Source organism: Hemiscyllium ocellatum, chromosome 10, assembly GCF_020745735.1.
Source record: "Hemiscyllium ocellatum isolate sHemOce1 chromosome 10, sHemOce1.pat.X.cur, whole genome shotgun sequence".
NCBI classification, from domain to species: domain Eukaryota; kingdom Metazoa; phylum Chordata; class Chondrichthyes; order Orectolobiformes; family Hemiscylliidae; genus Hemiscyllium; species Hemiscyllium ocellatum.
In genome coordinates, this window is record NC_083410.1 from 75,050,205 (window position 1) to 75,065,859 (window position 15,655).

At 42.1% G+C, this 15,655-nt stretch overlaps 1 protein-coding gene across 3 annotated transcripts in view; it reads left to right on the top strand.

The window, feature by feature from the left end:
- Positions 1–15,655, top strand: part of pgm3 (phosphoglucomutase 3) — a 117,068-nt gene that overhangs the window by 28,233 nt on the left and 73,180 nt on the right. For all 3 annotated transcript variants that reach the window (XM_060831620.1, XM_060831621.1, XM_060831622.1), the window contains one exon: positions 4,909–5,093. In XM_060831620.1, the coding sequence (XP_060687603.1) occupies positions 4,909–5,093 (185 nt within the window). The remainder of the gene's footprint in view (positions 1–4,908; positions 5,094–15,655) is intronic.

Sequence of the window (15,655 nt, forward strand, 5' to 3'; positions counted from 1 at the left end):
CCAGCTCTGCAACTTATCTATATCCCGCTGTAACCTACCACTTCCTTCCTCACTATCCACAACTCCACCGACTTTTGTGTCATCCGCAAACTTGCTTACCCAGCTTTCAAGCCCTTCCTCTAGATCATTTATAAAGATAACAAAAAGCAATGGTCCCAAAACAGATCCTTGTGGTACACCGCTAGTAACTGCACTCCAAGATGAACTTAGTCCATCAACTACTACCCTCTGTCTCCTTCCAGCCAGCCAATTCCTAATCCAAACCTCTAATGTATCCTCAATGCCATACCTCCGTAGTTTTAGCATTAGCCTGCCATGGGGAACCTTATCGAACGCCTTACTAAAATCCATATACACAACATCTACTGCTTTACCCTCGTCCACTTCCTTAGTCACCTTCTCAAAGAACTCAATAAGGTTTGTGAGGCACAACCTGCCCTTCACAAAACCATGCTGGCTATCCTTGATCACGTTATTCCTATCCAGATGTTCATAAATCTTATCCCTTACCATTCTCTCTAAGACTTTGCCCACCACTGAAGTCAGACTCACTGGCCTATAGTTACTAGGGCTATCCCTACTCCCTTTCTTGAACAAGGGGACCACATTCGCTATCCTCCAGTCCTCTGGTACTATTCCCGTTGACAATGACGACATAAAAATCCAGGCCAATGGCTCTGCTATCTCCTCCCTAGCTTCCCATAGGATCCTAGGGTAAATGCCATCAGGCCCAGGAGACTTATCTATTTTCATCCTTTCCAATATTCCCAGAACCTCTTCCCTGCATATTTCCAGGCCATCCATTCTAATCATTTGTGACTCCATATTCACGTCAGCAACAGTGTCCTGTTCCTGAGTGAATACTGATGAAAAGTATTGATTTAGTGTCTCTCCAATCTCCTCCGCCTCCACACACAACTTCCCACTACTATCCTTGACTGGACCGATACCTACCCTAGTCATCCTTTTATTCCTGACATACCTATAGAAAGCCTTTGGGTTTTCCCTAATCCTACCAGCTAAAGACTTTTCATGTCCCCTTCTCGCTTCTCTTAGCTCTCTCTTTAGATTCTTCCTGGCTACCTTATAACTCTCTATCGCCCCAACTGAACCTTCACGCCTCATCTTTACACATCTTGTAGCCCTATCACATGTTTTGTTATGGTCTTTTCCTGCTCTCACCCTCTCTCCTCATATTGCCTTGTAATCTCTCAATGCTCTCTGTTTACTGTTGCTGTTTTATGATTTTTCATGGCTCGTTTCTCCTCTTTCTGCTTTATGGATTCTTGCTGCTGTCTTTGTAGATGCAGTCTGACCTGAGGACTTCCAGCATTTTCTGTATTGGTATCTATAAATCCTCTCTTGTATTGTTATGCTGTAACTTCGACACATGGGCGGCACGGCGGCACAGTGGTTAGCACTGCTGCCTCACAGGGCCAGAGACCCGGGTTCAATTCCCACCTCAGGCAACTGTCTGTGTGGAGTTTGCATATTCTCTCCGTATCTGCGTGAGTTTCCTCCGGGTGCTCCGGTTTCCTCCCACAGTCCAAAGATGTGCAGTTAGGTGAATTGGCAATGCTAAATTGCCCGTAGTGTTAGGTGAAGGGGTAAATGTAGGGTAATGGGTCTGGGTGGGTGCGTTTCGGCAGGTTGGTGCGAATCGGATTCCTGCGAGTGTGGCGTTGGGCTCACCCATCTCTGGACTCATAGCAGAAGTGGTAATGCAAAGGTTAGAACAAACAGTCTTACCGCAAATTCAACCCAAACTCTTGGTCAGATATGTGGATGACACCTTTGTAATCATTAAAAATAGAAATAGAGAACGCACACCAGATCATCAACGCCACATTCACATTCACAGGAATCCGATTCACGAGAGAGGAAGAAAAGGACAATCAACTCCCATTCTTAGACCTGATGGTACAGAGAACACCGAACGGAGAATTCACCACGAAGGTATACAGGAAAGCCACACATACAGACCAAGTCCTGAAGTACGAAAGCAACCACTCCAACACACACAAAAGAATTTGCATCAAGACATTGTTAAAAAGGGCCATAACACACTGCAGTACACCAGAACTGCAAAAAGAGGAAGAAGAACACCTATACAATGTATTTGCCAAAAACGGATACCCGTGCAATTTCATCAACAGATGCCTAAGGGAAAGACAACGGAACAAGGACATGCCGCAACCCAAAGGACTAGCCACACTACCATACATCAAGAGCATTTCTGAACTGACAGCCAGACTACTGCGACCACTAGGACTCATAACAGCACACAAACCAACAGCCACTCTCAGACAACAACTCACCAGAATGCAGGACCCGATACCCAGCATGAGCAAAACCCCATAGTGTACAAAATCCCATGCAAGGACTGCACAAAACGCTAAATAGGACAAACAGTAAGTCAGTTAACGATCCGCATCCATGAACACCAACTAGCCATGAAACGACACGACCAGCTATCCTTAGCAGCCACACACGCAGATGACAAGCAACATGAGTTTGACTGGGACAACACTACTATTATAGGACAAGCCAAACAGAGAACAGCCAGGGAATTTCTAGAGGCATGGCACTCATCCACAGATTCAATCAATAAGCACATCAACCTGGACCCAATACATCGACCACTGCAACGGACAGCTGGAATTGACAACCGGAAGCGGCAGAGACAAACCACTATGAATGCCGGAGGCAGCATCACAGAAGCGCTTCACAGGAGGCTCCCAAGCACTGAGGATGTCACCTAGACAGGGGACGAAACGTCTGCAACACAAATTCCCAGCTCGGTGAACAGACCTACAACAGGTAGATGGAGTCTTGATTTAATGCCTGTGCTGATGGACAACATCTGTCACTGTGCTGTACCGGGTCAGTACTCCTGTGGTGTGTCAGCCACAATTTTTGTGCTCACATCCTGGAGTACCTCAATTAGAGGCACAAGTTCAGATGTAGGCTCCCCACAAACAGGGCATTTGGCACAGCAAGTCCACACCAACCTACTGAAGAACAACCCACCCATGCCCATCCCCCTGATACACCTAACCTACACATCCCCGGGCGTTATGGGGCAATTTACCATGGCCAATCCACCTAATTTGCACATCTTTGAACTGTGGGAGGAAATTGGAAACCCACACAGACCCAGGGAGAACATGCAAACTCCACACAAACAGTTGTGGAATTGAACCCTTGACTCTGAGAGGCAGCAGTGCTAATCACTGAGCCACCTTGCCACCTTGAGAGTAATCCAGAGATTACTACATTTAATTTTCTATTGAAGGAACTAATACCAGAACATATGGGAAATCGTAATTTAATCAAACAGAGACAGTGTGGCTTCAAGAAAGGGAAATCATGTCTAATTTTTCTATTAGAGGTTTCCATGAAGTTTCAACCATTTTGACTTGTATTTTGACTTCCAGAAATAGTTCAACAAGGCACCTCACAAAAGGTTAAATTATAAGAGCCCACAGTGTTGGTTGTGGTATATTGGTATGGATAGAGAACTGGCCGATGGGCAGGAAACAGGGTGTGGAAAAAGGACTTATTTTTCAGGTTCGCAATCCGTAACCTCTAGAGTTCCACAGGATCATTGATGGGAGTGCAACTATTTACAATATGCTTACAATACTTGGAGGAAGGACATATATGTACTGGAGCCAAAATTTACAAGTGACAAAAATAGGAGGGAAGGCAAGTTGCTTTTGTTTCCTTGACTTGTTACAGAAAATCAGTTTCTGACAAGTAAGGTAAAGTTTCTCTTGCTATGCACAAAGTGGAACTGAAATGACTGCAAGATCTTTAAGCTACATTTTTATTCATAAGGAAGTGATTTTATACTAAAAGTAGGTACTTGTGTAGCAATAAAGCAAATTTAAAATCAGTTTTATTGAATCGTTGAAGTAGAGAAGGAGGCTATTATAATCTCTTTTCAAGAACAAGTAATTTCACCCAACTTCCCTGTTTTGTTCCCTAACCCCGTAAATCTTTTCTGCACAAATAATTATCCAGTTGTTAATTGAACAGCAGGAATGAATCTACCACTGTTCCTTTATTCCCTGAGATTCAATTTTGCTGGCAAATCTTATGTGTGCAGCTTTGTCAAATGCCTTTGTGGAAATTCATGTATATCTGACAACCTGCATTATCTCATCAACTTGTATTACCTCATCAAAAAAACTCAAGTAAGTTGACCATAATTTTCCCTGAAAGAGTATGTGCTAGCTTCCATTAGTTAATACATGTTTATTCAAGGAATTGTTAACTTTGTCCTGCATTATCATAACTAAATATTTCCATGGCTTTGAGGATAAACTCTCCTATTGTTGCTGGGTTAATCCTTGCATCTGATTTTGTTTTTGAACAAAGAATTTTCCATGTCTCTAATCCTTTGGTACCACTCCTGTATCTAAGATTAGACAATTTCTGCCAGTGCCTCAGCAAAGTTCAGTCTTGATTCCCTCCATATCCTTGGATGCATCTGATTCAATACTATTGTTTTATGAACTTTGAAGTGTAGCCAGCTTTTCTAATGCCTACTTTTGAACTTTTTAAATTTTAGCCAACGCAATATCTCAATTCTCTCTATGATCTTGGCAGCAGCATCTTTTTTGGTAAAAGGTGAATGCAAAGAACTAATTTAGCACCTCAGCTATTCCCTCTGCCTCCATATGTAAATGTGTTTTTTTTGTCCCTCTTTTTACATGTTTTTACTATTTGTATATCAATGGAAGACTTGAATGAATTTTATCCACATATGGAATGTTGATTGCTGCAATTTGGGTCTCGGTGCATGTTGTCAGTGAATGACCATTGACTCAGAAAAACAGTCTATAAAGGCAACTTTATCTTGGTGTATATTATGTTGTCTTAAATTATTACTACCTATTACAGGAAGACAATGGAGTGAAATTGGTTGATCCTTTAGGAGAAATGCTTGCTCATGCATGGGAAGTGTATGCCACACAACTAGCAAATGCAGAAGACCAAGATCTGAAATCTGTGTTAACCAGTATTCTCGACAAAGAGTCTGTGAATCTGCAGGAAGTGGCTCGGGTTGTTCTTGGCAGAGACACTCGGTACGTGTTGTGATTTTGTTGCTGTGGGTATAGCTGGATTAATTTATTTCTCAGTTCTTGGAACTGGGAAAAAGATTTCTTGTTAAGTAAACTGGTATTTTGTTGTTTGCTGTTTTATTTGTTGTGTGACCTAGTATTTTTCTTTTAATATCTAGGCATATTTGAAGCAAAAAAGTGGAGTTCAGTATTGTAGGGTTTGCGATCAGTTATTTGTTGATTTTTTTAGGTGGTTTGAATCATTCCCAGCTCCATGGTTATGACAGTGGACTTATTTAGCAATGTGAAATGAAGAAGGCAGTGGACAGGTATTTCATGGCAAAAGAATCCCTGTGTTTACTTAAAACATAAAGATGTAAATATACTGCAAGAAGTAAAAGGCAAATGCAATAAGACAGTGAAATTTCGTCACTGTTGCTTGGTTGAAATTTTTGAATTCCCTTCCTAAGGAGTTTATGGACTGTAGCATTTCAAGAAGGCAGCTCACCACCATCTTCTTGAGCGGCTGTGGACAGATAATATACGTTGGGTAGCCAGCGGCACCTATGTTCTACGATTGAATAAAAATAAGTTTTTATGCAGAGTCAAACAGGATCAATAGATTTTGGAATACAAATGGAAATAGTCTAAATATTTAATCTTTGTGGAAAGTAACTTGCAATGTTGATGCTTTGGCCTGAGTGCCTCAAAAATTCAACAAAGTAACATATTTTAAAGCCTTGTTTGGAAGGGGGATGAAATAATCTTGAAGCAAGATTTGTGTCAGTAACTTGGGGTCACAATTTCAGGATTGTCAGCAAGAGAGCTGGAAACGAGATGAAGAGTAACTTATTTACTCCGAGTTGTTAGGATTTGGAATACTTTGCCAGGGAGAGTGATGGAGGCAGATTCTATCAGACAGTGTTGATATATATTTGAAAGTGATGAAGTTAGAGTGCCACGGGGATAGGACAGCAACTAGCTGGGTAGTTATTTCGGGACCTGATATAGACATGATGAGTCGAATACCTTCCTGCAGTCTAAAATTCTATGATATTTAACCTCTTGGAAGTTACTTCTGTCAGTTCTTTTGATTCAGGAGAAATAACTGAAAGTGAACAGTTTTCGTTGGAAATATACTGCTGTGGGCCTGCTTATTTGTATTTTTTTTCTGGTCCATTGGTACACGAAACAGTTGTATTGCTATTACCATTTATTATAATGACCTAAAAAGAATTTATTCATCTCTGTCCTGGCAGTGTTTGGAAACGATTCGGGGTCATTTCTTTTTGCCTGGGGTTCCTTTTGAAATTATTTTGCAGATAACTTTGACTTATGGGGACTCATACTCACGGAGGGTGGTACGTGTATGGAATGAGCTGCCAGAGGAAGTGGTGGAGGCTGGTACAATTGCAACATTTAAGAGGCATTTGGGTGGGTGTATGAGTAGGAAGGGTTTGGAGGGATATGAGCCGGGTGCTGGCAGGTGTAACTAGATTGGGATGGGATATCTGGTTGGCATGGACGGGTTGGACCGAAGGGTCAGTTTCCATGATGTACATCTCTTTGACTCTGACTTTGACTTTTGATTTTCATGGGGTGCCTTTCCCATTCTCATTAACTTTTTTAGTATACAATATAATCATGTAACAATGTTACCTTGTGTATTTGTGTTGCATCTTATTTGGGTTTTCTTCTTTGGGTAGATTAGATATACATTAAATATTTTAACTTGTCATCTAGGAATATTATTTTGTTAAGTTAATGTAAAAAGATCTCCCAAACCGCAGACATGTGAACATGTCCCTCTTTTCATCCCCACTCCCCCACCCTCTCTCACCCCACCTGCCAGACAGAACAGCCATGGTATCCACACAGACTGAAACTCAGGAATGTTACATAGAAACAGAGAAAATAGTAGCAGGAGTAGGCCATTTGGCCAAATAACTTAATAACCTCATCCTGCTTTTCCCATGCATCCTTGATCTCTTTAGCTTCAAGTGTTATACCCAACTCCTTGAAGTCATGAAATGCTTTGGTCTCAGCTGCTTTCTGTGTTAGCAAATTTTGCAGGTACACCGCTGTTGGGTGATGAAATTTCTCCTCATCTCGTCTTGAGTGGTTCACCCCATATTGTTAGACTGTGTGGTTTTGGACTCTCCTGTCACTGGGAGCACCCTTCCTGCAGCTACCCTTAGAATTTTGTAGTTTTCAATGAGGTAGCCCCTCAGTTCTTCAGAACACCAGCGAATGTGATCCTAAATGTTTTGACTTTGCCTCATATGTCAGTCCAGCCATCCCAAGAATCAGTCTGGTAAAGCTTTGCTTTCCTCCCTGTATAGCAGGAACATTCCTCCTTACATAAGGAGGCTAAAACTGTGTACAAATTTTCATGTGTGGTTCCACTAAGGCCCTATGTAATTGCAATAAGACATTCCTGCTTCTGTACTCAAATACACTTGGTATGAAGGCCAACATACAGTTTGCCTTCTTAACTGCTTGCTAACCTTCAGCCACATTCCCCTCTCTCAATTTATAGCTATTCAGGTAATAATCTGCCTTCCTATTTTGCTACCAAAGTAGCTAAGATCACATTTATCTAGATTAAACTGCATCCTCCATGCATTTGCCCACTGATTCCACTTGGCCAAATCACACTGAAACATCTTTACATTTTCTTCACAGCTTTACCCTCCCACCAACCTTTGTGTCATCTGCAAATTTGGAGATACACACAGTTCACGCATCCAAATCATTAATATATGTTGTGAATAGCTGGCGTCCTGAAACTGATCCCTGTGGTATCCTACTAGTCACTGGGAGAAAATGAGGACTTCAGATGCTGGAGTACCAGAGTTGAAAAATGTGGTGCTGGAAAAACACAGCAGGCCAGGCAGCATCCGAGGAGCAGGAGAATCAACGTTTCGGTCATAAGCCCTTCTTCAGGAATGAGGCTGGTGTGCCAAGTGAGCTGAGATAAAAGGTAGGGGGAAGGGAATTTGTGGGAGGGGCGCTGGGAATATGATAGGTGGAAGGAGGTGAGGGTGAGGGTGATAGGCCGGAGAGGGGGTGGGGCGGAGAGGTCGGGAAGAAGATTGCAGGTCAAGAGGACGGTGCTGAATCCGAGGGTTGGGACTGAGATAAGGTGGAGGGAGGGGAAATGAGGAAGCTGGAGAAATTTACATTAATCCCATGTGGTTGGAGGGTTCCTAGGCGGAAGATGAAGCGCTCTTCCTCCAGGCGTCGTGTGGCCAGGGTCTGGTGATGGAGGAGGCCAAGGACCTGCATGTCATTGGCGGAGTGGGAGGGGGAGCTAAAGTGTTCAGCCACAGGGCGGTTGGATTGGTTAGTGCGGGTGAGCCACAGGTGTTCCCTGAAACGTTCCGCAAGTAGGTGGCCTGTCTCCCCAATGTAGAGGAGACCACATCGGGTGCAGCGGATACAGTAAATGATGTGTGTGGAGGTGCAGGTGAATTTGCGATGGACTTAGAAGGATCCCTTGGGGCTTTGGAGGGAGGTGAGGGGAGAGGTGTGGGCGCAAGTTTTGCACTTCTTGCGGTTGCAGGGGAAGGTGCTGGGAGTGGAGGTTAGGTTGGTGGGGGGTGTGGGTGTCTCGACCACTCCCTCTGCGACTCTCGTCAGGTCCACACCCCCCACCAACACAACCTCCACTCCCAGCACCTTCCCCTGCAACCGCAAGAAGTGCAAAACTTGCGCCCACACCTCCCCCCTCACCTCCCTCCAAGGCCCCAATGGATCCTTCTATATCCGTCGCAAAGTCACCTGCACTTCCACACACTTACTGTATCCGCTGCACCCGATGTGGTCTCCTTTACATTGGGGAGACATGCTGCCTACTTGCGGAACGTTTCAGGGAATACCTCTGGGACGCCCGCACTAACCAACCCAACCGCCACGTGGCTGAACACTTTAGCTCCCACTCTCACTCCGTCAATGACATGCAGGTCCTTGGCCGCCTCCATCGCCAGACCCTGGAGGAAGAGCGCCTCATCTTCCACCTAGGAACCCACCAAACACATGGGATGAACGTAGATTTCTCCAGCTTCCTCATTTCCCCTCCCCCCACCTTATCTCAGTCCCAACCCTCGGATTCAGCATCGCCCTCTTGACCTGCAATCTTCTTTCCGACCTCTCCGCCCCCACCCCCTCTCCAGTTTATCACCCTCACCCTCACCTCCTTCTACCTATTGTATTCCCAGCGTCCTTCCCCCAAATTCCCTCCCCACTATCTTTTATCTCAGCCCGCTTGGAACACCAGCTTCATTTCTGAAGAAAGACTTATGCCCGCAACGTCGATTCCCCTGCTCCTCAGATGCTGCCTGGCCTGCTGTGTTTTTCCAGCACCACATTGTCCTACTAGTCACTGCCCAACATTTGTAAAAGAGCCTGTACATTCCTATCCTTAGTTTCCTGACTGCCGACAGTTTTTAATCCATATTAATACACTTCTCTCAAATACGTGTGCTTTAATTTTACAAACTAGTGTCTTCGGTTGAACTTTATTGAAAGCCTTCTGAAAGCCCAAGTAAGCCACACTACTGGTTTCTCCTTGTCAACTTCTTGCATCTTCAAAGAATTCTTGTACATTTGTAAAATGTGATTTTCCTTTGCAAATCAATGCTGACTCCATCCGATCTTACCACTGTTTTGCAAAAATTTAGCTTTTTTTTATAATGAACTGCAGCATTTTCCCACTACCATATCAAACTGATTGATCTGTACTTCCTTGTGTTCTCCATCCCTACCTTCTTAAATCGAAGATGCTTGGATGCTGCCTGACCTGCTGCACTTTTCCAGCAACACATTTTCAGTTCTTAAATTCAGTTCTTAATTGAATTAAATTAAATTAGCCAGCTCTCCAACCTGGAGGAACTGTTCCAGTATCTGTAGAATCTTGGAAGATGACCATTAATGTATCCGCTACTTCTAGGACAACTTTAAGTACTTTGGGATATAGATTATCAAGCCCTAGAGATTCAACAGCCTTCAATCCAATCCATTTTCACAACACCATTTCCCTGCTAATGCTAATTTCCTTCCATTCTTCCTTCTCACTAAACCCAATGTTTCCCAATATTTTGGAATATTATTTGTCACCTCCTTTGTGAAAACAGGACCAAAATATGTATTTAGTAGGTCAGCTATTTCTTTGTTGACCATTATAAACTCCCCTGTTTCTGACTTCAATCTTTTTTTCTCCTCATAAACCTATAGAACTTGGAGTCAGTTTTTATATTCACTCCCATTTTTACTCTCTCGCTCTATTTTCCCTTTCTTAATCAATCCCTTTGTCTTTTGCTGAATTCTAAATTGTTTCCACTCCTTTTGTGTGCTATTTTTGCATGCCAGTTTTAGAATTAGAATTAGAATCCCTACAATGTGGAGATAGATCATTTGGCCCAACAAGCCCAAACCAACCCTCCGAAGAATATCCCACCCAGACTCATTCCCCAACACCTATAGCTCTACATTTTCCCTGACGAATGTACCTAGCCTACAAATCCCTGAACACTATGGGCAATTTAGCATGGCCAGTTTACCTAACTTGCATATCGTTGGATTGTGGGACGAAACTAGAGCACCCGGAGGAAACCCATGCAGACACTGGAAGAATGTGCAAAATCCACACAATCGCCTAAGGCTGAGATCGAACCCAGGTCCCTGGCGGTGTGAGGCAGCAGTGCTAACCACTGAGTCAGCGTGCTGCCCAAATTTGTACCTCTTCGTTGGATCTATTACTATAAGTCATGGTTTGGCTGCCTTTCCTGTTTTCATTTTGTACCAGATGGGGTTAAATAATTATTCCAGTTCACCCATGCACTCTTTGAATGTTTGCTATTGCCGATCCACCTCCATCCCTTCAAGAAGTGCTCCCCAATTGATCATCACTAACTCACACCTCATACCATCACAGTTTCCCCTAGGTCTTATCTTACAAACTTGATTAATTTGTTTGAGGAAGTGATGAAGATGATTGAAGGTAGGGCTGTAGATGTAGTCTATATGGACTTCACTAAAACATTTGATAAGGACCCTCATGTTAGACCTCTCAAGAAAATTAAGTCTGTTGAATTAGTAAGTTTGAAACAAAATTAGCTTGCCTGTAGGAGACAGAGTAATTGTGGAGGGGTGTTTTTCAGGCTGGAGGATAGTGACCAGTGGTATTCTGCAATGATCAGTGCTGGGACCTCTTGTTAGTAATATATATCAATGACTTAAATGATAACAGGTGGTCTGAATAGAAAATTTGCAGATGATACGAAAATTGGTGGATTTGTGGATAATGTGGAAGGTTGTCAAAGGATACAGCGGGACATAGATCAGTTGGAAAGTTTGGCAAAGAAATGGCAGATAGAGCTTAATCCAGACAAGTGTGAAGTTTTGGGAGGTTAAATGCAAAAAGAAATGGCAGGACCCTTTGGAAGATTGATGGACAGAGGAATCTTGGGGTCCATGTATATCTGAAAGTGACAACACATGTTGAAAAGGTGGTAAAGAAGGTTTACGGCATGCTTGCCTTCATCCATCGGGACATAGAGTATAAATGCTGGCAAGTCACATTGCAGATTTATAAAAATGTATTAAAACATTTGGAGTATTGTGTGCAGTTCTGATCACCACACTATAGAAGGGATGTGGAGGCTTTGGAGAGGGTGCAAAAGAGGTTTATCAGAATGCTACCAGGATTGGAGGGTAATAGCTTATAAGAGCGGGTGTAACTAGCGTATCAGAGGCTGTGGGGCCACCTGGCGGAAGTATGTAAATTAAGAGAGTTGTGAATAGAGTTGGTAGTCTTTTTCACGGGATGGAAAAGTTTAAAGGAGATCTGTGAGGCATACAGAATGTGATAAGTGCATGGAAAACATGCCAAGGGTTAATGGTAGAAGCAGATACTTTGAAGAGGCATTCAGACAGATATGTGGACAGGCAGGGGATAGAGGAGTACAGACCACATGCAGACATGGGATTTGTTTAAAATAGCATCATGATTGACACAGATACTGTGAAGGCCTGTTCCTTAGCTGTACTGTTAGATGTTCTCTACGTACATTTTGAAACGGTGACTAAATATATATTGGTGAGGGCAGTGAAGTTGATGTGTTTTACTTGGATTTCAGAAAGGCCTTTGGCAGGGTGCCCCTTGAAAGGCTGGTCCAAAAGGAAAGAGCCCCTGGGATGCAAGGAAACTTGCCAAACTGGATCCAAAATTAAATAGGAGGCAAAGAGTGATGGTACAGAGTTGATTTGTCATTCAAAGTCTGTGACACGTGGTATACCATAAGGTTCACTGTGACCCTCGTTTATAATGTATGTAGAAGGTACAATTTGTCAGCTTGCAGATGACATTAACATTGGTGTTTGGGATTGTTTGGGAGGTCTAATATGGGAATGATATCACTGGTGTTCAATCACTGGTCAATCACATAATCATTGGTGTACAAATCCAGAGATCCTTGAAGGTGTCAGCACAGTTAGTCAGGGTGCTAAAAAAGGCATATGGGATTTTTTGCATTCATCAACCTGGTGCAAAATACAGGAAAAGGAAGTCTTGTTACAATTTCATAAAATATTGATTAGACTACGGATAGAATACTCTGTGCAGGTCTGCCACACTCTCAGAAGGACATGATTGCACTGGAGAAGGTGCAGATGAGATTCACCATGATGTTGCCTCGGTTGGAAAGTCTCCATTATGAGAAGAGATTAGATGGACTGTGTTTCTCTTTGAGCAGAGGAGGTGGAGAGGGAATCTGATGTATACAAAATTGAGAGGTTTACACAGGGTAGATTGTGAGAATCTTTTCCCCATGGCAGAAGTGTCTTAAGACTAGAAAGCATAAGTTTAAGTTAAAGAGCAAATGGTTTAGAAAAGGTCTGAGAGAAAATCTTTCCACTCAAAGGGTGTTTGAAATATGGAATGTATTGTCTGAGAGGATGCAAGTAGATACACTCGAGACATTTAAGAAGCATCTAGACAAATACTTAAAATGCCAGGGCAGAGTAGACTATGGACCAAATGCAGGTAAATGGGATGAGTGTATTTTTGTGTTTGTTAGTTGACATAGATGTGGTGGGCTGAAGGGCCTGCTGCTGTGCAATGACTCTTTAAAATTATCACTATCCATCTCGATGAGGAAATCTATCACATTATAGTCACTCATCCCAATGGGCCTCGCACAACTAGTTATTCCTTTCTCATTAAACAATACCCAGTCTAGGACAGCCTGTTCTCTAGTTGGTCCAGAAAACCATTCGGTACGCACTATAGGAATTCCTCCTGTTTGATTTGTTACTAATTTGTTTTGCCAAATCTGTATGCTGACTGAAGTCAGTTAGTTAAGTAATATGTTAAAAGTGATCAGCTTTCCTTTTTACTTTGACATATTTTACACAAAAAAGCCATCACTAAAAACAATTTCTGAAATGTTAAGGTCACAGCTGATGTGTTAGATATTTGTCTCTCACACAATTATTGACAATATGAAATAAATGCAAATTCTGATTTCCATACATCTACTAGCTGTGTATATTTTGAGTGCTAGACCTCAAAATCTGAATATCAATTTCTGGAGTGTCCAAAGACTTATAATTTTTTGAAGAAATTTGTTTACTATCATAGGAGTTCTGAGATCATGACATTGTGTTCTAGATTCCCTAGCCATGGGCATGTTTTCTCAGCACCTACCAGACAAATCCTTAAGAATTACATATATCAGTTAGATTGAAATTCTCTTGTGTGCCACCATTTTGCCAAAATACTCTGGTCTCTCCATGATATAAACAAAACCCCTTTTTATATTTATAGTTATCTTCTTATTATATTAACCAAGGATATTAAACATTAAAGTACTAATATTGCTGAAAATAAATTTTATTGCTAAATTGTAAAAAGCAAAATTGGGTAATTATTTAGTCTTCTGTGAGGAGCCTGGTCCTACTGTTTAGAAACACTCCATTAGATTACCCCTCATTCTTCTAAATTTTAGGGGAGCAAGGTCTTGTTTACTTAACCTCTCCTCATAGGTCAGCTCCCTCACCTTTGGGATCAATTGAGCTTTCATTGCTCAGACTATTGTCCAATCTTCAGCTCTGGAGCCACATGCAGCACTTTAAGGACTATCTGCAACACAACATCTTGATTGAACCCATTTTGATGGTGATTTCATGGCTTTTGTTTGTGTTCTTAAACTTTTATTAATCTCGTATCACTTTATCTAATTTTTGTAAAAAAAAAGTTCAAAATAATATTGAGTTGTCTTGTCTTATATTATTATTGGAATTTAAGCAACAGAGTTGCTCCTCTAAAGGTATTGTGTTGTTGACAATATTTTAAGCCTAGCTTTTTGTTTGAGTAAGGTTGAATCCCTGTAATAGAGTAATTAGATTCTTCTTTCACTAAGGAGTCCAAAACTGCACACTGGCTGGTAAAAACCTTTTTTAAAACTCATTCTGCCATTTTTAATCTGGACAGCCAATTTTAAGGTGATCAGATTTGCTTGATTTTGCAACATGTTAAAGGCAGAATATTTGCAATTTTGTGGTGCTCTGTAATCGCCCTTTTGGAAGAAGGAATGGAAGTTTAATTAGTATATCTGTAATTTCCACCTTGCTTCCTTAGGAAATCTAGGACACATCCCATCTTGTTCTGTTAACTTAAAGCCAGCCTTTGTAATGCATCCACTTTTTCAATCTTTAGCCCAATAATTATCTTTGCTACATCCTGCAGAATTATTTTGGCAGCATCTTTGGTGAAAATGTATGCAAAGCAACAATTTGATATGTCAGCCATGCTGTCTGTTCTGTACATTTTTCATATCTAGTTGGCCCTGCTTCTCCTTTTGCAATTTATGTACCAGTTGAAGACTTTGGGATTTCAATAGACAATAGGTGCAGGAGTAAGCCATTCTGCCCTTCGAACCAGCACCACCATTCATTATGATCATGGCTAATCATCCTCAATCAGTATCCTGTTCCTGCCTTATTCCCATAACCCTTGATTGCACTATCCTTACTCTATCCAACTCTTTCTTGAAAGTATCTAGAGACTTGGCCTCCACAGCCTTCTGGGGTAGAGCATTCCATACACCCACCACTCTCTGGGTGAAGAAGTTTCTCCTCAACTCTGTTCTAAGTGGCCTACCCCTTATTTTTAAACTGTGTCCTCTGGTTCGGGATTCACCCATTAGCGGAAACATGCTTCTTGCCTCCAGAGTGTCCAAGCCTTATATGTCTCAATCAGATCCCCTCTCAGCCTTTTAAACTCAAGCGTATACAAGCCCAGTCGCTCCAATCTTTCAGTGTAAGATAGTCCTGCCATTCCGAGATTTGACCTCATGAACCTACGCTGCACTCCCTTAATAGCCAGAATGTCTTTCCTCAAATTTGGTGACCAAAACTGCGCACAGTATTCCAGGTGCGGACTAACCAGGGCCCTTTCGAGCTGCAGAAGGACCTCTTTGCTTATGTACTCAATTTCTCTTGTTATGAAGGCCAGCATGCTATTAGTTTTCTTCACTGCCTGCAGTAACTGCATGCTTGCTTTTATTGACTGATGTACAAGAACA